We start from the raw sequence: 22979 nt of genomic DNA, 5'->3' as shown, positions 1-22979 counted from the left end.
AGAGAACAGCGGAGTCGTATGTTGCTAAGACAGACACATGTGCTGAGAACTCTGCCGGCTGGCCATGCTGTCATGGGGAGCACAGTGTGCACTTACGCAGGCTGGTACATCACGCAGTGACGCTAACGGGGCTGCTGTCACATACGTGGCCTGTCACCGACCGTGATGCTGAGTCTACCTGACTGCTGTCTGCAGGCCTCCTGGCTCCGCGTGACGCAGGATCTTCCTAAGGACACGGGAACTACCTGTCCTAGCACTTTCAGGACGGGTGACACCTGCACGGGGCCAGGGGATGGGAAGGCAAGCTAAGTGCTGAATGAGATCCTGTACTCGGAGGACCCCGAGCCTGGGAGAGCAGCCTCCAAGTTTCAAATAAGACTCTGGTCTGCAACAGACTGGCTACCCTGTCCTACACACAGCACTTCAGAGAGGCTCACACCCAAACAAAGTGCGCACTGCGGGCCCCGCGGAGGGTCTTCATGGAAAGGGTCCTCGGAATGATGGGAATCCTGGGGAACTCTAACTTACCTTGCAAAACCCGATCTGATGTCATTGCTTTTCCTGCCTCCTTTATGCCTACCTCTCTAATAGAACAGTCTGGGACCACATCAGCATGCTGAGGAGGGCTGGTCTCTCACTAGATAGACACAAGTCCTCAAGGCAGAGACATGCCTTACCTAACAGAACCATGCCAACAAAAGGCACATTGGGGCTGGGCGTTGTGGTACAGTAGGTTAAGCTGCCACCATCTTGGAGTGCTGGTTCAAGTCCCAGCTACTCCAATTTCAAACTAGTTTCCTGCTATTGTGCCTAGGAGGGCAGTGGAGGATGGCCTAAGTAGTGGGGTTTCTGCCACCCAGGTGGGACACCCAGCAGGGTACATAGGGCTCTGGCTCCCCCATATCCTCACCGACACTTGTTATGGTCAGTCTTTCTAATTCTAGTCATTGCAATAGGTGTTCAGGGGTTGTTTGTGGAGTTTTAATTTGAATTTCCCTGATGACTAAAAATACTGAACGTCTTACGTGCTTATCCTATCTTAATCTCTGTATTTCTGCAGAAGTCTCTCTTCAAACCTTTTGCCCCATGATTTTATTAACAAGGTTGTTTCTTTGTTTCTAAAAAATGTATTTGAGGAGAGAGATCCTATCTATCCATTGGTTTGCTCCCCAGATGTCTACGACAGCTAGGGCTGGGGCGAGGCCAGGAGCCAGGAACTGAATACAGGTCTCCCCCATTTCTGGATGGCAGAAATCCATCCCCGCTGCCTCCCAGGGTCTGCACTAGCAGGAAGCTGGAGTCAGGAGCCGGCGCCAGGCACTGAACCCACGTACTCTGAGAGTGGACACAGGTGTCTCAACCACCCCAGGGTTCTTTTGTTGGATGAGTGTTGAGAGCTCTTTGTATTTTCCAAATATAGTCCTTTGGGAGGTACACGCTTTGCAAAAATTTCCTCCCACTCTGCGCCTTGTCTTTCACTCTCTTTATAGCTTTTGAAGACACAAAACTGAACATTTTTGTCAAAGTTCACTTCGTCGGTTTTCCCTTTAAGAACCGTGCTTGAGGCTGTCGGAGGAACCCGTGCCTGGCCCTGGCGTTCCACTACGTTTTCTTCTAGCAGCTTCACACCTGCAGACTTTAACACCCAGGTTGTCTGAGCCACTGCAAGTTCATTTCACTGAGCTTCTGGAGAACATGGGCCCGGGGCTGCTCCTCTCCGGGGGCTGTCCAAGGACTTGAACTTAACAGGAGAACTACTACAGGACCCAGACCGTACAAATGGAATTCCCGGTAAAAGTGCCTGCAAGAATGACCCAAGCTTAGAGAGACCACAGCAGCTGCTGTTCAAGAGAACTGTGCAAGGAAGCGCTCAAGAGAAAGAGTGAACCTGAGTTGGCAGCAAAAATTCCCATGAGTCACCGGCTCACAGCCGATGCCTTTTCCAGCGCAGTACTTGGGAAGAGATAAGGCATGGGGGTGGGGGTGGGGATGGGGGGAGGATGAGTCACGCCAAACACTCTCCCAGCATTGCTGTTCAAAAATGCCAAGACTGTTCAATTAGTGTCGTGCTGGCAGGAGTCTGGTCGTTTCCAGGGTAGAAGCCTAGCTAAGTGCACCCTGGCACACTTGGCCGAGTGAGACAGCGTGGCCTGCAGGGGGTGCTCTGAGCTGCTGTGGGAGTGGTCTCCTAAGAGGGGCATGGAAGAGCCTGCTTTTCCAAAAAGGATGCTGGTGCTGGTGCTGTGGCGCAGCAGGTAAAGCTGCTGCCTGCAGTGCTGGCATCCCATATGGGCGCAGGTTCAAGTCCCAGCTGCTCCACTTCTGATCCAGCTCTCTGCTGTGGCCTGGGAAAGCAGTAGAAGATGGCCCAAGTCCTTGGGTTCCTGCGCCTGCGTGGGAGACCCAGAAGAGGCTCCTGGCTCTGGACTGGCGCAGCTTTAGCCATTGCAGCCAGCTGGGGAGTAAACCAGCAGATGAAAGACCTTTATCTCTCTCTGCCTCTCCTCTCTCTGTGTAATGCTTTCAAGTAAATAAATCTTAAAAAAAAAAAAGAGGATGCCAACGTGCTTGGAACACAGGAAAGGAAAGGATGGAGAGTGACAGAATCAGACATCCATGTGTGCCTGTGTCAGTGACATGCACACTGCCCATCACACCCCACAGTCCTCTTGCCAGTGGCGGAGAGCAACGCGGCAGCAGCCTTGGGCTTGGAGGGCAGGTGTGCACGGGCGCCTTGACGGTCGCTGGCTGTTCCTGTCTCAAAGCAGCAGCTTCCATTGTGGCCCGAGAGACGCAGCTACAACCAGAGCCTCTGCACCTAAGGAACTGCCTGGACTCACGGACAGCTACTGTGACCACCTCTGCGGCCCCTTCGATGCGGGGGCCTGCCCAGGCAAAGGGCTTCAGTGGGGCCAAACAGCCAGGCGGGACACTTCCAAATTAAGGAGAGTATGGCACCAAGCAAAGCTAAAAGATGAGGGCGAGAATGCTCAAACAAGATACAGGTTGATCCCACTGCCATATAAAAGCCTGGAACATTGTAGCCGGGGCGGACAAAGATGGGGCTAGCCACTTCCATCCTGGGCCAGCTGCTTCATGTGAGAAAACACCAGAGCACAGCGGCGGCAATTTCCGTCTGTTAACAGCGAAATGCGCCACGCCTGACTGTGCACCACGCCTGACTGTAGGTCGTGCCCAGGGTTTGGCACTGAGGTTACAGCAACTGCAGCAGCACTTCCAACACCGCGGCCCCAGGAGTCCAAAGAGCCGGGACTCACTGCATTGTGTGTGTCCCCAGCGGCCTCCCTTTTCAGTATCAACAGAGGCTGAAATGCAGGTTCACAGAACTTCTGGAAGCCTGCGGCAGGATCAGGATGCGGATTTGCTGCTGGAGGGTGTCCAGGGTCCACAGGCTGCAGCCAGACTCCACTAAGTAACGTCTCTCTGGCAGCACCAACTGGCAAGATTCCGAGACTCCAGACTGAGCCCAGCTCCTGCTACCTGGGGAGCGTGGCATCTGGGAGACCCTGAAGGTGACCTCTGAACCACACTCCCAGACGGCTGCTAATTCCTGCCGGTGACGCCTTGCTGTTCTGGCTGAATGATGAGTGAGCCACTCTCACGACTCCTTCCTTGCGAAGAAGCTTTTGCGTGTGTGTGCATCTGCCGAACTGAGGAAGTGAGAATGTCCAAGCCTTGCATCCACCTGGAAATCTGGGCTTGCTCCTGAAGCCTGCTTTGGCTTCAAGTTCAGTAGGAGGGGCCGTCTGCTTTATCAAGTAGGGTTCTCAGTTCTCTGTTGTTTCCGACGTGGTCAGCGCTTAAGAATCAGCAACCAGGCGAGTTAGAAGGTGTTCGGGTGAACGCGTACATCACTGGAAATCCTACAGACCTTGTCCCTTGCAAGGTCAAGAGCAGAGAGGGGCCAGTGCTGTGGTGCAGTGGGTTAACCTCCTGACCTGCAGTGCCGGCATTCCACATGGGTGCCGGTTCGAGTCCCAGCTGCTCCACTTCCAATCCAGCTCTCTGCTATGGCCTGGGAAAGCAGCAGAAGATGGCCCAAGTCCTTGGGCCCCTGCATCTGCATGAGACCCAGAGAAACCTCCTGGCTCCTGGCTTTGGATCGGCACAGCTCCGGCCGTTGTGGCCAATTGGGGAGTGAACCAGCGGATGGAAGGCCTCTCTCTCTCTCTACCTCTCCTTCTCTATGTGTAACTCTGATTTTCAAATAAATAAATAAATCTTAAAAAAAAAAAAAAAAGCCAGAGAGAAGCACACAGGATAGGGGTTCAGTGATGGAGCTATCAGACGGGCCCTTACCACTCCCCTGTTAGGGAGGGAAATGCTAAATTCATTTTATGGGTTTTTCTCCCTCGAAGCTCAAATGACTTCAGGTAACTCGAGCAGGGATGGAGAGAGGAAGGTGTTAAAGCTGATGAAGTCCAGGCGGTTGTAGGACACAGTCGCTGCTCCCCCCAGCCCCCACCCCTGGTGGCTTTAGAGTTGCTCTTCCCTGAACTCGGCACCAGACAGGGACTGCAACAGAACAGCTTCATCTGAACGAGAACTTGTGGAAGTAGTAAAAAATGCCAGCTTAGGCCACAATTACCTACAGCCCCGCCTCCCCGTAGTCCTCTCTCCCCCTTATCCTCAGGAGACACGCTCCAAGACTCAAGACTCCCAGGGACTCAGAGACTATAGCTGGTGCTGAAACCTATTAATGCTGTGTTTTCTCCTAAACACAACATAACCATGATAGTTCCATTTATAAATCAGGCACAGGAAGAATCAGGGACAATACATTATAATGAATAGAACAACTATAACCACACACTGTAGTAACACTGCCAGCCTCACTATGCACTCTGGGGCCAGTATCAAGTAGAACAAGGGTCACTGGAACACAGCACTGGGATGGCAGGAAAGTTGCACTCATGAGCGACAAGCTTACTGAGTGACTACCGGGAGGGCAGCATCCGCAGGGTGGGCCTGCTGGACAGGGCGGGAGGAGGTGAGATCTTATCACACTGCTCAGAGTGTGGCACGATGCACAGTGGACCGACTGCTTATTCCCGGAATATCCCACTTAGTATTTCTGGATGGCAGGTGTCTGTAAGTAACTAACAGCACAGCAGGCAAACCCGCTGAAAAAGGCGACACAGTCTTCCTGCTTCTGCAGGTGTGACTGCTTGTGTTTCTGTCTAACCCGTGACAAGGCTGGCAGAAGCCTGCAAAGGAGACAGAGGGGGCCTCAGAGGGCTTCGGAAGGCGCAGCACCCTGGGGCAGCACAGGGCCCTGTGGGTTTGCTCTGAGGGACCGCGATGCCCTGGCGCCCAGCTGCACAGGGCACCCGGGCCTGGAGGACGGCTCCATGGGGCAGCTCCAGAAACTGCAGCCCGGAGGGCACGATTCCTCCCCTTCTCCAGAGTGTCTAAGCCACTACTGAGTCTTCACAGCACGCTGCCTCAGCCTGCTTTTCCAAGAGGGTAAGTGCACAGATGGCACTCACACAGGGCTCACTTCATACTGACCCTGGGAGTCTGCAGGGGCCCGTTGGGACAGGCTCAGTCCCTTTTTGTGCTGCTACCGTGGGAAACCCGAGACTGGGCACTCTGTGAAGAAAACAGCTTCGCTGGGGGCTCATGGTGCTGGAGGCCGAGAAATCCAAGAGCACCCAAGGTGCCCACTCAGCTCCGGCAGGGGCTCCGCAGTGACACACCACAGGGCGGCAGGCGTGGGCTGGGGAGTGGGCTGCTCTGTGACAACCTGGGCTCTCAGAACTCACTAACTCACCTCCACGGCTCTAAGGCAGCTGCGCAGGATGAGCATAAAGGTCCCCTCCTCCCGCCCGGCCCCGCCACCACTCCTCGGGCAGCTTTCACACAGGGGTTTTCACAGGGAACACCCACAGCCCAGGTGCGGGGCTGTGAAGACACCTGCAAGGTACGCAGGGCTCGAGGGGTCACCAACCTCCACCAGGAAGTGTCTGCTCTGGGAACCGTGTCCTTGAGGTCACCGCTTCTAGGACCCCAAACAGTGCAACCCAAGGGAGCGGCCAGGACAAATCCGGATGCACGAGCACTCCATGGCAGCAGTGTCTGAGATTAGAAATCAAGCGTTCCTGAAAATGCCTGTTTACGGGCATCACTGCTCAGGCGAGGATGACCTTCAAGTTCAAGTGCAGCGTTTCCGTGGGACACTATTCTGTGGAGCTTGAAGTCTCAGAGAGGGGGAAAGGAGTGAAGATAGCGACGTGAGAACTGGGCTTACCTTCAGGAAGGCTTTCTTCTCCAGGGCGTTCATGATGAACGGAGGGATGGCTGCAAGGAGACACACAGCCACTTAGGCCTCCCGTCAGCGTCTTATTTCCAGCTCACGTCTTTTAACCCCCTCGACGGCTGACCAAAATCTGACGTCACCCTTCGAAGGGCCCAGTAAAAAACCATGTGTAGTGATTGTGGAAATTATTCAATTCCAACTAATTAAGTTAAAGACTGTACCCAGTCTCTAGATTTTCGAAAACCACCGCTAATGCCCTCTGCCAGCCAGCAAGTTCTGTAGTCATGAAGGGAACCTCATCTTTAACTTCGAGTAGGCCACTGTACACACACCGGGAGCTCCCCTCTCTGCCTTAGTAGAAGCAGTGCAAACTCACGCGTGGAGAGCGGGGCACGGCACCTTGCTTCCCTGGGAGCAAGTGCACCCGCTAGCTGTGTGGCCCAGAAGGCCCGACCTGACTTCTGGGAGCCGTGCTTCTCTGTTTTCCGCGTCTACAGAAAGGAGGCAGCTACTCAACTGGATCGGGCGCGGGCAGAACGGCGGGCAGGGAGCCAGCAGCGCCGGCTGGGCTACTCGTGCACTTCCTCGGGCAGAAGCGCCCTGTTGGCTGCTCAATGCCAACTGCCCCTCCAGATCTCACTGCCACACAAAGAGTGCCTTTTCCTCTGGGGACCAAAGAGCATGTAAAATAGACGAGCGACTAGGAATTCCAGGAATCGGGCTGGCTGGGCTCCAGGAGAAGTGAGGCGTTTCGTACCAAGAAGGAGCAAAAGCAAGAGTTGAGGCAGAGGCTGCAGCTGCAACCTTGACCGCAGCCAAATCCAGACTCCAGGGCTTGGTGAGCTGCACCCCAGCTCCTCCACCATGGATGAGTCCGCTGGTCCTGAACCCTGGGCACCCTGCCCCCATCTCAGGCCTAGGGCTTCCCACGAGGCTGGAGAGGTGGCCTTTAGTTAACACCGGTCACCGGGACTTTGCTCAGGGAGCCGGACTGTGAATGCACTGTGCCCTGATGTCCTTGGGGGACTGGCTCCGGGACCCCCACAGACACCCAGATCCACGACGTCCGATCCCTCCCACAAATGGAATAGTGTATGCATCAGACGCAGGCACATCCTCTTGCAGACTTCAACTCAGGAGTGGGAAACCCTTCTCCTGCCAGGGCCCATCTGGATATTTGCAACATCACTGTGGGCCGTACAAAAATCATCAGCTTACAAATTAGCCTGCTCTACTTTCCCAGTTTTGAGTTTGCCTGTGGTTCCCTCGGCAGGACCAGACCAGATGATTCTGTGGGCTTGACACAGCCCGGGGCCAGATGCTCCCCACCCCGCCATCGCCTCTTGATGACTCACAATATGTAATACATTGTAAGTGCCATGTGAATCAGAGGGGACTTTAAGAACGTTTGTGGGAGGGGCCGGCGCTCTGGTGTAGTGGGTAAGGCCACCCCCTGCAGTCCCAGCATCCCAAATGGGCGCTGGTTCAAGTCCCGCTTGCTCCACTTCTGTTCCAGCTCTCTGATATGGCCTGGGAAAGCAGTAAAAGATGACCCAAGTCCTTGAGCCCCTGCACCCGTGTGGGAGACCTGGAAGAAGCTCCTGGCTCCTGGCTTTGGATCAGCCTAGCTCCAGCCATTGCGGCCAGTTCAGGAGTGAACCAGAGGATGGAAGACCTCTCTCTCACTCTCTCCGCCTCTCTGTAACTCTGCCTTTCAAATAAGTAAATAAATCTTAAAAAAAAAAAAAAAAAAGCTTGTAGGTATGGAGAAAGATTATTTTGGTGCAACTGTTTTGGAAGCTATGTAATTTTTTTATAATATGTATTTCTGTGAACTTTTTGAAGACCTTTCATATGTAACTGATTTCAAAAAAATTTTTAAAGCAAAATAAATATATCTTTTAATTCTATGTTCTGAAGTACCCCTGTAGTGGTTGTGCAGTATTGGTTAGGGATTCATGACAAGGAAAAAGGCCGTCTGTACTTACACATGCAACCTGCTTTTTCCAAATGTCATCAATCCTCCATCGCTTGAATCTGACTCTAGAATGTTCCTCAAAGTTTGCCTTCCTAAACTTTTCTTCAACTTTTGCTGGTTCCGCCTCCGTGCCTGCTAACGAGCACCTAGCAGTAAAAGGCATCTGAAGGTGGTGAGACAGGTTAGTGGGAAAGCCCGAGAGCAGCTGGTCCGGGTGCTTCCCCGGGGGCTCTGCTTCAGCAGCCCAGCGCCGCCTGGGCCGATGGTGGACTCGCACACATGCTGCCAGCTTCCTGCACAGAGCTCTGCACTTCTCAGGCCCTTGTCCAGGCCTGGCCTGAAGCTGGTTCTACCCAGCCTTGCAGTGGCCTGGGACCCCCAGAGGAACTACAGATGATGAAGATTCTCTGCTTTGGGCCACACTGACTCCAGTGCTGAAAACCGAGCTGCTTCTTGGCACCTGTCTTATTCACAGCTGGTCTAATGATTCTGTGTCCCAGGGGTTTCCAACGGACAGAAATGAATCCTCAGTAGATTGTTTCTCTGCGTGGACTTTTGGAGGTGTTTTTTTCAAGACTGACAAAGATCAGATTCCTTCCCTTCAGATTGGGATCACGTCCAGCGCACTGCCCTGGTCCTACCTGCTGCTGCCCCCCGCCTGCAGTGCAGAGATGGCCTCCCCCACCGCCTCGCCTGCATCCGGGCTCTGCCTAAGATAGATAGATAGCTCCATTACGCATACTTCCATGCGAGCATTCCCCAATTCCCCAAATCCAAAAGACTTCCGGTGGCAAAGACTCCGGGTAAGGCACACTCAACCTGGACGAGGGATTTTTCTTTCTTTTCTTCTTCCTCTATTGGAAAGTAATTTCCACTAAAGGGAGTGGATTTTTTTTTTTTTTTTTTAATTTTTTGACAGGCAGAGTAGACAGTAAGAGAGAGAGAGACAGAGAGAAAGGTCTTCCTTTTGCCATTGGTTCACCCTCCAATGGCCGCCGCGCTGCGGCCGGTGCACTGCACTGATCTGAAGCCAGGAGCCAGGTGCTTCTCCTCGTCTCCCATGCGGGTGCAGGGCCCAAGGACTTGGGCCATCCTCCACTGCACTCCTGGGCCACAACAGAGAGCTGGCCTGGAAGAGGAGCAGCCAGGACAGAATCTGGTGCCCCGACCGGGACTAGAACCCGGTGTGCCAGCGCCGCAAGGCGGAGGATTAGCCTACTGAGCTGCGGCGCCAGCAGATTTGTTTTTTAAAGATGTATTTGTTTAATTATTTGAAAGGTAGAGTGATCCATAGAGAGAGAGATAGAGAGCGAAAGTGCTATCTTCCAACCACTGGTTCATTCCACAAATGACTGCAATGGCCAAACTTGGACCAGGCTGAAGCCAGGATCCCAGATACCCATCCAGGTCTCCATGTGAGTGGCAGGGGCCCGAGCCCTTGGGCCATCAACCACTGCCATCCCAGGTCCATGGGTCGGGAACTGGACAGGAAGCAGAGCAGCCAGGACTCGAACCAGTGCTCAGACATGGATGCTGGTGTTGTGTGCGGTGGCTTACCCCACTGTGCCACAACTCTGGCCCCTCCAGGGAGTGACTTCTTGTGCCCACGGACACGCGGGAGCCTCTTTGTGCTATGTGTACAGACTGAATGAACGACCAAGTCCTACTCACCCATGCCGGGGGCCGCCATGAGGATCCGGGAGATGACAACTTGGGCGATGGCTTGCTGTGCGGCGTTTGCCGACTCACCCAAGCGCTTCCCATTTGCGTCGGTCACGGGAATGCCCACTCTGAGCTCCCTGCAGGGCAAAACACACTCAGGAAAGTTGGCCCACGCCTTCGTGGCATGCCCAGAAGCAGCGGCGCGCAGGGCCCGCCCTGCCAGTGCTGTTGGTGGCACTGATGGGTCTATCTTTAGACATCATAACCAAGTTTAACCCCCGCTGTGATAGACACAGAAGCAAAATGACACTTGTAAACTTTCATAGCAGGGGGTAACTTCTCTAATAACCGTGTGCCCTGAAGCGTGGATCCACTCACTTCAGTGTAAGGCCCATTTCTATGTGCGTGTTCAAAGCTGAGAAAGAAACCCACAGCACTATGCAGTCACAGCACTGCTGGGGCGGGGAAGCAGCCCCGGTGCACGGCCCCGCGTGACTGCCATGCGACAGTCCCTCCCAGGTCCCTGTTTTTCATATCCACTCCAGAATGCTGGTTTCCTTCTCTTTCCTCTCCTGTTATTTTTTGCCAGTTCTACAAAAAAATACCCACAGACTCATATTACTGTAAGCCCCATGAGAAAATTCCAGGAGAAAAAAGGAACCTGTTTCTAAGAATAAATGACATTCTTTGTCTAACCCAAGCACAGCTCACTGCAAGCCTGAGACGCACCTGTTAAGCTTTTTATTATCCGGAAGGAGCAAGACTATTTCAAATGCCCAGGCACTCATCACCTTGCTTCACGAATGAGCAACTCAGAACAAGCGCTTGGTACAGAGGCTGAGCTGCTGGCTGGGATGCGCACGTCCATACTGGAGGGCCTGAGTCCGAGTTTTAGCCCTACTCCACAATCCAGCTTCTTGCCCGTGCACGCCCTCGAAGGGGGCAGTGATGGCTCGGCTAGTTGGATCACAGCCACCCAACGTGGAAGACATGGGTTGAGTTTCCAGCTCCTGGCTCTGGGCCGGCTCGGTCCCTGGCTTTTGCAGGCATTTGGGGAATGATCCAGCAAACGGGAGCTCTGTCTATCTCTGCTTATTTTTCAAATAAAGTGATAATCACAAAAAATCAGCAACCCATTGCTAAGCCTGCTTCATCAACAGCCCTAACCTAATCCTCATGCCTACCTGCAGACAGTGCTGAAGTAAGTCCCAGACCTGTCACTGCATCCGTACACGTCCAAACACACTCTCAAATCTCAAAGGTTTACTGAAGCCAATTATGCCCCGAGACCGTCCTGTGAGGCCCCGGCCCTCACTACGCGAGCAGCCCAGTCCTACCTTTGCCTCATTAACGGGATGTTAATGCAGTTCGCCGCGGCCACGGCAGCGAAGGGAACAAAGCGTCCGATCAGGGGTGACACGTGCTGCGGGGGAGAGAAGCCCATCAGCATTATCTTACTTCTCCTGCACTACGGAAAGGGAATATTTATTTCTTCTCGACAACTCTCAAAATTGCAGTCTTATTTGCACAGAAGCGCAAGTCAAGATGCCCTGTCGTGGGCAGGCTGGGACAACGCACACATCCGGGATGTCTGCACAGCTCAGTGCAGCTCAACACATCTCAGTGTGGTCTGTGGTGAGCGCTGACGCTGGCTCTCCTGCCTCTTCTGAACCACACGGCCGCCAACGGTGTCCAGTGGCTGAACTTGGAGCACTTAACAAACGGAGCCAAGCACTGACCACAGCCTGGGCCACTGGTAATTAGTTAAAACCCTTCCCAAACTCATTGGTAGATGTAATTAAAATATGCAGCTGAAGATAATAGAAAAGGCACCTGGACTTGAGCGACTTTGAGAAACAACAGAGGGATCTGGAGCCAGGCAGGTGAGGACAGATTAGGAAGCTTTACTACAGAGCCAGAAATTGGGAGTACCTTGGTGAGTGCATTAAGTCCCAAAGCTGTTGCCACAGCACCGGTCGTTGCAGAAACGTAAGCTGTTCCCAATTCGCTGAGAAGAGAAAAGGACGCTGCGTGAATGAGGAGAATGCTGGGAAATTCGGTTGTATTACTAGAACCAAGGGGGACATGTGAAACAGCATGGAGGAATGCAGCGGCTGGGGAGTGGGCGCTGGGCCAGGTGGCTAAGGTGCTGGTTCGGACGCCCGCGCTCCCAGCTGCAGTGCCTCAGTCTGCCACCTGCCTTCAATGCTGACTCCAGCAACCTGCTCATGCGGACCCTGGGAAGCAGCAATGGCTCGAGCGTTGGGGGCCCACCACCCAAGTGGGAGAGCTGGAGTGAGTTCCTAGCTGCTGGCTCTGGCCCAGCCCAGCCCCAAGCATTCCTTTGGGAATGGAAAGCACTCTCTCTCTAATAAACACAAATTAAAAAATAAATAAATAAAACGGCATTAATTAAGCCTACAACACAGCATTTGTCATCACTCTACAAGTGGAAGAATCTAGAGAAAAAGCATCAGACCTGAAAAGCTTTTCTACATAGGACTGTACTATGGTCCCCAACAAGTGCAGGTTTACTCTATGCACGTAAGGGCCACAGGGCGCCTAGAGGAGGAAGAGTTGTGTGGTGTTCCAAGCTAGAAATGCACCCTGGGCTAGATGCTTGGAGCGTATCTGCCTCAATAAAAATGCTCTCAAAATATGAGCAGACACTGCAAAGCCAAAATGCAGGGCCGCCATTCTTAGAAGGAGATCTTTAGTGCACAAGAAGGCTCAACATACAATGAAGCACCAGCCATTCTCTGCAGAGAATCTGTCACTGTGCTACACACCGCCGGGTGGCAGATCTCAACAACCTTTGTTCTGTAAGATGGCAGCAGGAATACCGGCTGTCAGAGACTACTTCAGGTGATAAAAGAGACACGTGCCTTCCTCTCAAGTGTTCTCCAAGTCATGCTAACATTCGTAGTTACTCCCTTCAGCCTGTCTAAACATGCTTTTTCCAGGAGGCAAACTTTCAAGCCCATTACTCTTTGGACTCCACAGGTGAGCTACTTTATAAACAAATTGGACACAGAGGTCGCAGTGCCACAGTGTCCCCTTGGTTCTGGGGACCACACTGTCAACACCTCTGTTGTGATGTTGGTGGCCATCGACTCATTGGAGGTGAGTGGGGGTGCCAGCATGTGACCCCCTAGGGGCCACACCTGCCCCGCCTGCTCCGTGTTCTGTGCTGGCCACAAGCTCAAGGGCATGAGAGCGGACACGGCTTCCCAGGCCAGCGCCTGACTGAGTGACGTCCACCAGCTGGAAAAACAGTCATTGGGACAGGGAGGCAAAGAGACGCCTTCCTTCCAAAGATGCCACATGAACTTGGCGCCACAGAAGGAGCTTGTACGGACACTTCTGGAAGCGGGAGGGCACGGCCACGGGAGCGCGGGGCGACACCGCACAGCCTTACTTCACAGTGAGGGGCGCGTCTCCACTCCTGTTGGTGTAATTGACCACGGCGTTGAAGGACTGGTTGATCCACTGCCAGAACAGCACAGCCGGCGTAGTCCTGCAAGAGAGCGAGCCCGTCACGTACCCCGGCCCCGAGACCCAGCCTCCACACACGACGGAACACGGCGACGGCTGGAACGAGAAGGGGCGGGGGCCGGGCAGATCCTGACCCACTCTGCTCAGTGTAGATAAGGATGCCAGCACGGTCAGAGGTGCCCAGAGGATGAAGCTGGATTTGGCACAGGTCCTTCCCCTTGGGGCAAAAAGCAGTCATCTGAAGACTTGGGCAGTTCGGCCCTTCCAGCTGCACTGCCATCCTCTGTGTGCTGAGGCTACACCTACCCTTGCACCTGTACTATTGACACCTGTACCCCTACCTGTACCAGGGGGAGGGAATAGCTGGCCCGCACAAGCATTTGGCCCAGTCTCGCCAAGGCAATCACAGTAGGGACTCAAAATTCAATTCATCTAGAGCAGGTGAATTTTTCAGTTGGCAATTTTGTGTGGCCTGCAAATGATGTTGTAAATCCCCACATGGCCCTTGACAAAATAAGTGGCTTGTACAAATGGATTAAAAAGGAGAATCTGGGACCAGCGCTGTGGCATAGGAGGTAAAGCTGCCGTCTGCAATGCCAGCATCCTACATGGGTTCGAGTCCCGGCTGTTCCACTTCTGATCCAGCTCTCTACTGTGGCCTGGGAAAGCAGTAGAAGATGGTCCAAGTCCTTGGGCCCCTGTACCCATGCAGGAGACCCAAAAGAAGCTCCTGGCTCCTGGCTTCAGATCAGCTCAGCTCTGGCCACTGCAGCCAGTTTTTTTATTTGAACCAGCGGATGGAAGTCCTCCCTTCTCTCTGTGTGTAACTCTGACTTTCAAATAAAATAACTATTTTTTTAAAAAAAGAATCTGCCTATAGACTTTTTTTTCTTTCTCCACCTCAATTTCTTTTAAGTCTAAGATTTCGTGGAAAAAAGGAACTTCCTTTTGGACAACAAAGATGTTACTAGCAGAGGGAAAAGGTAAAGTTACCAGACTGGTTTCACAAAATGGAACTGAAAGCAAAACAATAGTTTCTTTTTAAAGTAGCAACATCTGAACGTTAGTTTTAAGTTTAAAAGTTTTTAGCATAATTATAACCCATTTAAAAGAGAAAACCAAAGTGAACGTTCAGTACATTATATATTTTTCTTCAGACATTTTATGCTAAAACACTTTATATTTAAACTAGAATACACAGGGTACAACAAAAAGTAATGCCTCAATTCTGTGTGCACTGTTTATTTAACATTATTCCTGTAATTCTTTTTGAAGATTTATTTATTTATTTGAAAGTCAAAGATACACAGAAAGAGAAGGAGAGGCAGAGAGATAGAGAGAGAGGTCTTCCATCTGCTGGTTCACCTCCCAGATGGCCGCAACGGCTGGAGCTGAGCCAATCGGAAGCCAGCAGCCAGGAGCTTCCTCTAGGTCTCCTATGTGGGTGCAGGGGCCCAAGGACTTGGGCCATCTTCTACTGCTTTCCCAGGCCGTAGCAGAGAGCTGGATTGGAAGTGGAGCAGCCAGGTTTTGAACCGGTGCCCATATGGAATGCTGGCACTGCAGGCGGTGGCTTAACCTGCTATGCCACAGCGCCAGCCCCAATAATCCTGTAATTCTTATCCCCTCCCTCGATTCAGATGCAGCAAAAGGATCAGCTCACTGATCCTTTGCTGTGAACCTGACATCCAGACTCATAACCCTTCCCTCAGTCCCTTACTGGTGGCATAGCCCCTTAATTAACCACAGTCTCACAGGAAATCTAAATGCTTGAGGCCATCACTGCTGAGTGCTTTATTAGTGACTAGCTCAGAACCAAATCAAAGACAAGTTAGATGTGGGGCTTTTTAAAAAACGTGATGCCTACCACACCGGCATCCCATGTGGGTGCCGATTCGTGTCCCCGCTGCTCCACTTCTGATCCAGTTCCCTGCTAATGACCTGTGAGAAGCAGGGGAAAATGACCCTAGTGCCTGGGCTTCTGCTACCCACGTGGGAGACCTAGAAGAAGCTCCTGGTCCCTGGCTTTGGCCTGGCCCAGCTCTGGCCATTGCAGTCACCTGGGGAGCGAACCAGCAGATGAAGATCACTTTCTCTCTCTCTCTCTCTCTCTCTCTCCCTCCCTCCCTCCCTCCCTCCCCTCTCTCTCTAACTTGGACTTTCAAATAGACAGATAAATCTTAAAAAAAAAAAAAAAATTGTTCTTAAAGGCAGAGTTCCAGTACCTTCCATACACGAACAAGAACAGAAACACCTGTGTGTCCAGCTGCATCCAGATACACTGGATTTCAGAAAAACACGCACTGCACTGTTGACCTTGAACTCAAAATGTCACAAACGCCAGGACAAGGTTCGTCCACGCTGATGTATAATGAAAATGAACCCCTACTTGGGGAAAGATCTTTGTGGCAGAAAATAAACTTCTTTTTTAATCTCCTTTCCCCCTTCTCCAAAGAAACAAACAGAACAAAGCAAACGGCAACAACAAAATAAGAACTCGAGCTGAATCTGATCAAGATTGAAGTTTTTCTTGCTTAAACACACTTACGGGTACAATGCGATGCTGTGATACATGTACACGCTGCAGAAGCACTGAGACAAACGAACACACATGGCCAACATCTCCTGTACCCAGGAGAGATGTTTCAGTAAGGCTGTTCACTTCCAAGTGCACTGGAGCCCGAATGCTGCGGCGAGGTCCCCAGCTCACCTGTAAAATGTCATCATGCAGCCCGTGATGGTCATGTTCATGGGCACCTGGGCCGACATCCTGCCGATCAGCACCATCTTCTCCCCGGTGTCAGGGTGAAACGCCGAGTCGTACACGTACTTCGCTCTCCATAACTCATTTTCCGTGAGACCTGGAGGAACAATTCCTTGTCTGGGAAAACAACAACACATCACATGCGATTGTGCATCTCCAGCGTCTCCCCAGAGCCTCAGGGGCAAGCAGCTGCGCGTTTGAGTTTGTTTTGTTAAAGCCGGCGTCTTCCAGAAACTACTGTGCCGGGGGGGGGGGGGGGGGCACAGACCCAGCTGCCACGCCCAGGCAGGGACAACTCAACAAGGGATGGTGGGAGCCTAAAACAGCCATTTCCAGCTTGCTCTTCTCAAATCATTCGTAATTTGGAAAAAGCAAAGAAACCTGAGTGTCTTGTCTACGGGGAAAGTGTTCAATCTTGAAAGAGCCTTTGTTCTACAGGGCATCTTGAAAAATGTCCTTTGATGGAGGATGGACAAGTGCTTGGGCCCTGCACCCTCTTGGAAGACCAGGAGGAAGCACCTGGCTCTTGGCTTCAGATCGGCGCAGTGCGCCGGCTGTAGCAGCCATTTGGGGGGTGAACCAATGGAAGGAAGACCTTTCTCTCTGTCTCTCTAATTCTGCCTGTCAAGAAAAAAAAATTGAAAAATGTCCTTTGAACTTTGCAAACTGAAAGGTTTTTACTCATGTAGACAAAAGCTATGGTGATCAAGAATAACTAATTCATTTTAAACCTACAGTTTGAGAAATCTAGATCAGGAACATTCTTCAGTGGAAAGAAAAGGGTTAGGTACCCAGTCATTATTCTTCTTTATCAAAATAAATCCAAAAACCCAACCAACCAACCATGTTCACTGCTGGAAACTTAGAAAATACAGAAATCCCTGAGAGCGATCGGACTCGTTCATTGCCCCCTCATCACCACGGCTGCACCAGTCTTGGAAAAAGCATCTTCTAGAAGCTACGTATTTGCTGTGTGTTTATTTAATGGCAGCATGCAGATCTGGGGCCGTATTACCACCTTTTGTATCCAGCAGTATCCTGTAAATATCTCTCAGATAGTCTTCTATGCTACCCAAGTTCATGTTCACCCCAGCATCTCTGAATGTGACCTCATTTGGAAACAAGGTCACTGCAGATCCGACTGCAGCCACCCTAGAGTGAGTCGTTCCAGGACTCCTGAGGATCCCCAAATCCAAGGCTTCCCCAATCCCTTATATAAGCTGGCAGAGTATTGGCATAGAACCTGTGTAAGGCTCTTGGATACTACAAATCAGAGACCCTTTGTGGTCTACAGTCTCTGTGGTGCTGACTTCTCCTAAGGTCTACTGCAGAAAAAAACCTGCCGACTGGGGCCACAGAGCCCAGCCATCCCTGGGTATCCACTGGGGTTTGGCTCCAGGATTCCCCTTGGATAGCACAAGCCACGGCTGCTCCAGTCCCTGGTATGCAACGGCGCCGTGCTGCCGTGGGGCCTACACGCACATCTTCCTGTGCACTTTCAATCACCTCTAGATGGCTCCCGGCATCAGCACAACGTAAAAGCTATGCAGGTAGTGGTTTCACTGTTCAGGGAGTAATGACAGGCAGGAAAATGCGTGCAAGTTCAGCATGGAAGCACCTGTTTCTGAGTATTCTGGATTCGGGGTTGGTTGAGTTCCTGAGTGCAGAGCTAAGTGGTGGCCAGGAAGGCTCAACTGCTGCTCTACCTTAGCAGTGCCTCACACCTGCTCTCTCGGCAGGGGCAGTGCATCCAACACCTCTAGTGCCTGCAGCTACCGCCACCAGCAGGCTTCCTGTCTGAGCGCCTGGGTCCAGGCAAGCTCCTATTTTCCCCTAATTCTCAACAACTTGTCCCCTCCCCCCTCCCCGCATGATGCTGTTTCTGCCCAGGGATAGAAAAGAGCAAGGGGTAACCATGGGCCAGGCTGGCTGTGGACGCAGGGTGGTTGTGCTGGGGAAGAGGAGGCAGGGTGTTGAGAAAAGGGGACCCACAGACTGGCACCCACAGCGGAGGGAGGACTGTCTCATTTCAGGCTCTGAGGAACCCCTGATGGTCGTGTTTAAGAGTCAGCAATGGGGAGATACGAGTCTTCCAACTTTTTTTTTATTTTTTTTGGTAAAAAAAGGTTCCACTGCCAAACAAAACAAAACAAAACATTGGCAGAACAGCACGTGAAGGCGTAAAGGCGTGCTGATCTACATACACAGTCAGTACCTGTAATCGTGGACTATTTTTCTTGCGTTCTCTAGTTGTTCGTTGGTGAGCAGAATGTTCCTGGGATCGGTGACGGTGAAGAAGTGATTGGCCCGACCAATGAAGGTGCTCTGGTCCCATCGAGGCTCGTGGATGTTAATGTTGAGTGGGAGTGCCCCAGACATCGTCTCGCACTGCAGAGTCCAAAGACAAGGCCACGTGAGGTCCACTGGACCACGGCACGCTCAGAGCCATCAAGTACAGATCAAAAAACGACTCGGAAACCAACGGCAGAACGGCAGTCTGAACCCAGTGCTAACTCTTTCCTAGGTCTCTGCGGATCTACATCAAACTTGCGTAATTTCCCACCTGTTTTCCCTCAGACGTCCGCGTATTTCAGCATTCTTTGCGTGTCGGAACCCTGAAACCTTCGCGGTCTGGGAGGAACAGGGAGTGGAGGGTGTTCCGAGAGCGCGGGTGGTCACAGGGCCCGCGGGTGGTCACAGGGCCCGCGGGTAGGAGGCCTGGTGCTGGCTGAAGCGGCCACAGGCAGCTGGGCATCCCCTCCTTGATGCCACGAAAAAGGCTGGAATGCCCCCAGATTGCACCATTACAAACCCCCAGACTCACTGAGCCTTGTTCAGCACAGACACTGCCAACCAAAAACTAAAATTATGTTCTTCAGCCTACTCTGATGGCCTGTGAATACGAGTAACACTGGAACACCCAGTTTCCCTCACACAATGTCTATTTCCTTCCTAAAAACCAGCATTTTTCCCCAGTGGTAATTAAACTTCCTCCTTTTAAGTGACACATGCTTATTTTAGGGCTGCGTCATATTACTGTAATATATGTTTATCACAGTATTCGGAAAAATATACTCTTATTATAAAGGAAATAAAGAATAAAAAAAACCCAGCCACTTGAAAAAATCAGTTAAGGTTTGGCACATTTCCTTGGAGACATTTCTACACATATGATCATATAATTTATAAGATAAGGTGATATGCAGGAGCCCAGCTGTGTGAGCCATTACTGCTGCCACCAGCATCCACCTGAGCAGGAGGCTGGAGCCAGAGGCAGAGCTGGGAGTGAATCCAGGCATCCGGGAAGTCTGGATCTGTAGGCCACATGCGTGCCCCAGCACTCTTATTTCACACCCGATTTTCAAACAGATTTGGTTTATTTGCAAGGCCAATGGACAGGGGTAGGTCTCTTCCATCTACTGGTTCACTCCCCCAAATGCCCATTATAGCCAGGATTAGACCAGGCGGAAGCCAGGATCCAAGAGCTCCTCTGGGGTCTCTGACGGGTGGCAGAAACCAGCCCCCATCATCCACCGCCTCCCAGGTGTACCAGCAAGAAGCTGCGGTCGGATTGGAAGCATGAGCAGCTGGGATTCAAACCCAGGCATCCCAAAAGGTGGGTGAACTTGCTGCACCACAACACCCACACTGATTTTTTTTTTTTTAATTTATTTCGTGAGTACCCCCTATGGCACTAAATATATACTAACACCTTTGATATTTATATGGCTTTCAATTTTTCACCATTACAAACAATGTATCTGTGTCCGATCAGACGATTTTTCTTAGACTAGATATTAGGATATCAGCAGATGTTAGCATCCAAAGTCTATACAAGCTGTGAAGCTGATATACTGTAATATTAGATTTCTAATATCAGTTCTAATTATAGTAATCATACTTTCTTTTCCAGGTCACTTGTTAGTTTTTTTTTTTTTCCTCCTTTGGACAGGTAGAGTTACAGACAGTGAGAGAGACAGAGACAGAAAGGTCTCCCTTTCGTTTGTTCACTCCCCAAATGGCTGCCACGGCTGGTGCTGTGCCAATCCGAAGCCAGGAGCCAGGTGCCTCTTCCTGGTCTCCCATGCAGGTGCAGGGGCCCAAGCACTTTGGCCATTCTCCACTGCCCTCCCGGGCCACAGCAGAGAGCTGGACTGGAAGAGGAACAACCAGGACTAGAACCGGGCGCCCATATGGGATGCCAGCGCTGCAGGCGGAGGATTAACCAAGTGAGCCATGGCGCAAGCTCCAGCTTTTTTTTTAAAAACGCTTTACAAGCGTTTAGGTCTGTGAAGACATCAGATGCAATGCTAGGCACTCTTAATCTGCACTTTATCAAAATCTCTAATTGCTATGGCGGTACTTCAAAAAGTTTGTGGAAAAACGGAATTCAAAGATAAATTACTGCAAAAAGTTTTGAAATCCAGCTTTTTCATAACATGCATTTTCTTTCTTTTTTTTTTTTTTTTAAGATTTATTTATTTGAAAGTCAGAGTTACACAGAGAGAGGTTTTTCATCTGATGGTTCACTCCCCAATTAGCCACAATGGCTGGAGCTGCGCCGATCCAAAGCCAGGAGCCAGGAGCTTCTTCCGGGTCTCCCACATGGGTGCAGGGACCCAAGGACTTGGGCCATCTTCTACTGCTTCTCAGGCCAGAGCAGAGAGCTGGATCAGAAGTGGAGCAGCTGGGACTCGAACTGGCACCCATATGGGATGTCGGTGCTTCAGGCCAGGGCTTTAACCCACTGCGCCACAGTGCCGGCCCCCATAACATGCATTTTCCATGAACTTCTAGAAGTACTCTCGTAGGTATCACTGACCACAGGATCAAAACTGACCCTGCTGGGCCCACAGACGTGGGGCAGGCAGTGCAGGTAGAACAGCGGGGCAGCGAGAGTGAAAGTCAGGCCTGCGGTTGAGAAAGCTGGGGCTCCCCTGCACGGGATGTCAGCTGCAGAGGTAACGGAAAGGCGTGTCTCTCCCGAGGCCACAGGGCAGCTATAAGACGTCACAACATTTCAGTGACTGCTGCTTTCTCGTCTGAGACACTTTGCTTACAGTCACAGACATCAGAAACTTTGCTGCCTGAAATCAAGACAAGAAGAACGACACCCCCAACTCCTGACACAGCCGGCGCAGTGGCCTGCAGTGCCAGCATCCCAGAGGGATTCCATTTCCAGTCCCAGCTGTTCCACTTCTGATCCAGCTCTCTGCTATGGCCTGGGAAAGCAGTAGAAGATTCCCAAGTCCTTGGGCCCCTGCACCCGTGTGGGAGACCCGGAAGAGGCTCCTGGCTTTGGCCTGGCCCAGCCCTGGCTGTTGTGGCCATTTGGGGAGGGAACCAGTAGATGGAGGATTGCTCTCTGTCCCTCCTCTCTCTCTCTTTAACTCAACCTTTCAAATAAATAACTATTTTTAAAAAACGATCTGATGATGATTCAACAGGAGGCCTCTCGCTGCTGCTGGAGGCCCGCCCATGGGGAGTAAGAATGGAGGCAGAGCGCACCTGGGAGGGTGCAGCTGAAATCCAAGTGGGAGCTGACGGCTCGGCTGGGGTGGCAGGGGCAGGTGTTGAGAAGCACTGTGGTTCCACGTGTTGTGTTGGGGTCAACGAGACTTCCTGAGAGCTTGGGTGTGGGATATGAGACAAAAAAAAGGTTTAACCGCTGAGGGTTTGGATCAGAACAGAAGGAGGAGCCGCACATCTCAGGGGAAAATATAGGAAGTTCAGGCTGGGAGTTTGAGACGCCTAAGACACACCCTGCAGGAGATGTGCAGGCGGCAGCCGAATACAAGTGTGTGGTGCCAGGGAGCAGGCTAGCCCAGGGAGATGCCTTGGGAACTGTCAGTGCAGAGACCGCGGTTAAAGACGGGCCGAGAGCACCAGGGCAGCCGTGTACACGGAGCAGGCTCCGAGGTCCCCAACGTGCAGGCGTCAGGACACGCTGGAAGCTCGGCAAGGAGGGGAGAGGCGTGACCAGTGGGTGGAAAATCGGGAGAACCCAGCGTCCAGGAAGGCAGGGCAGGTCAGTGTAACAGTTCATTGGAAGCTGACTGGCCAGAGAAGAACTGCTTGGTAACTTGGTTCCTTCCCTTTGTGCGTGCTGAAAACAGGGGCCGTTGTGGGAAGGCCCCCGCAACGCTGCTCGGAGAGTTGACATGGCAAGTTCTGTGCCTTCTAAGCCACGGTGGCAGCAGCAGGAAGAGACTGCACAAACCACAGAGGTCCCTCCCTGGGGACCTGCTTGTTCCTGCGAAGCTGCGCGCGCTGACCAGTGGTTCTGAAACCATGGAACCTGGCGGACAGACAGATGTTACCCCTGCTCTGGCATGAACAGGACACGGCTCTCGAACTCATGCACAAACTGATAGCGCCAGGCTGGTGTTAAGCTGCCACCTGCGCCGGTTCGAGTCCTGGCTGCTCCGCTGTGATCCAGCTCCCTACTAATGGCCTGGGAAAGCAGCAGAGGATGGCCCAAGTGCTTGTGCCCCTGCACCCACGTGGGAGACCCTGAAGAAGCTCCGGGCTTCAGCCTGGCTGCTGTGGACATTTGGGGAGAGAATCTGTTTCCTCCTTTGCAAGAGGGTGGACGTTTGATCCAGTGCCAGTGCCTAGGGGATAGGTCCGGTGGAGGTCCTGACATCACCGAGGTGTGCCCTGGGAGAGTGGCTCTCTCGAGAGGGCTGCTGTAAAAGCCTCCACGGGGCCCAGCCGCTCGCCCTGCTTCTTCCACACGTGCTCCCTCTTGCCTGGGACACTGCACAGCTCAGACGCTGCCAGCAGGAGCGCCATCCCCA

The 22979-nt window shown here is 52.2% G+C and overlaps 1 protein-coding gene across 6 annotated transcripts in view; it reads right to left on the bottom strand.

The window, feature by feature from the left end:
• Positions 1 to 22979, bottom strand: part of SFXN1 (sideroflexin 1) — a 42552-nt gene that overhangs the window by 5848 nt on the left and 13725 nt on the right. For 2 of the 6 annotated variants that reach the window (XR_011389441.1, XM_051843627.2), the window contains exons 2-8: positions 18395 to 18567; positions 16126 to 16296; positions 13339 to 13437; positions 11853 to 11928; positions 11258 to 11343; positions 9930 to 10057; positions 6272 to 6321 (exon numbers count right to left, since the gene is read on the bottom strand). Coding sequence is in view for 5 of the 6 variants with exons in the window: in XM_051843627.2 (XP_051699587.2) it covers positions 6272 to 6321; positions 9930 to 10057; positions 11258 to 11343; positions 11853 to 11928; positions 13339 to 13437; positions 16126 to 16296; positions 18395 to 18567 (783 nt within the window). In the remaining variant the exon portion in view is untranslated. Of the gene's footprint in view, positions 1 to 6271; positions 6322 to 9929; positions 10058 to 11257; positions 11344 to 11852; positions 11929 to 13338; positions 13438 to 16125; positions 16297 to 18394; positions 18568 to 21687; positions 21809 to 22979 lie in introns of those variants that run through there. The other 4 variants (XM_051843630.2, XM_070075808.1, XM_051843629.2 and 1 more) reach the window with 4 other exon arrangements.

Source organism: Oryctolagus cuniculus, chromosome 6 (genome assembly GCF_964237555.1).
Source record: "Oryctolagus cuniculus chromosome 6, mOryCun1.1, whole genome shotgun sequence".
Taxonomy (NCBI): domain Eukaryota; kingdom Metazoa; phylum Chordata; class Mammalia; order Lagomorpha; family Leporidae; genus Oryctolagus; species Oryctolagus cuniculus.
The sequence above is the reverse complement of the archived record's forward strand: the minus strand, read 5'-3'. Positions and strand labels throughout refer to the sequence as shown.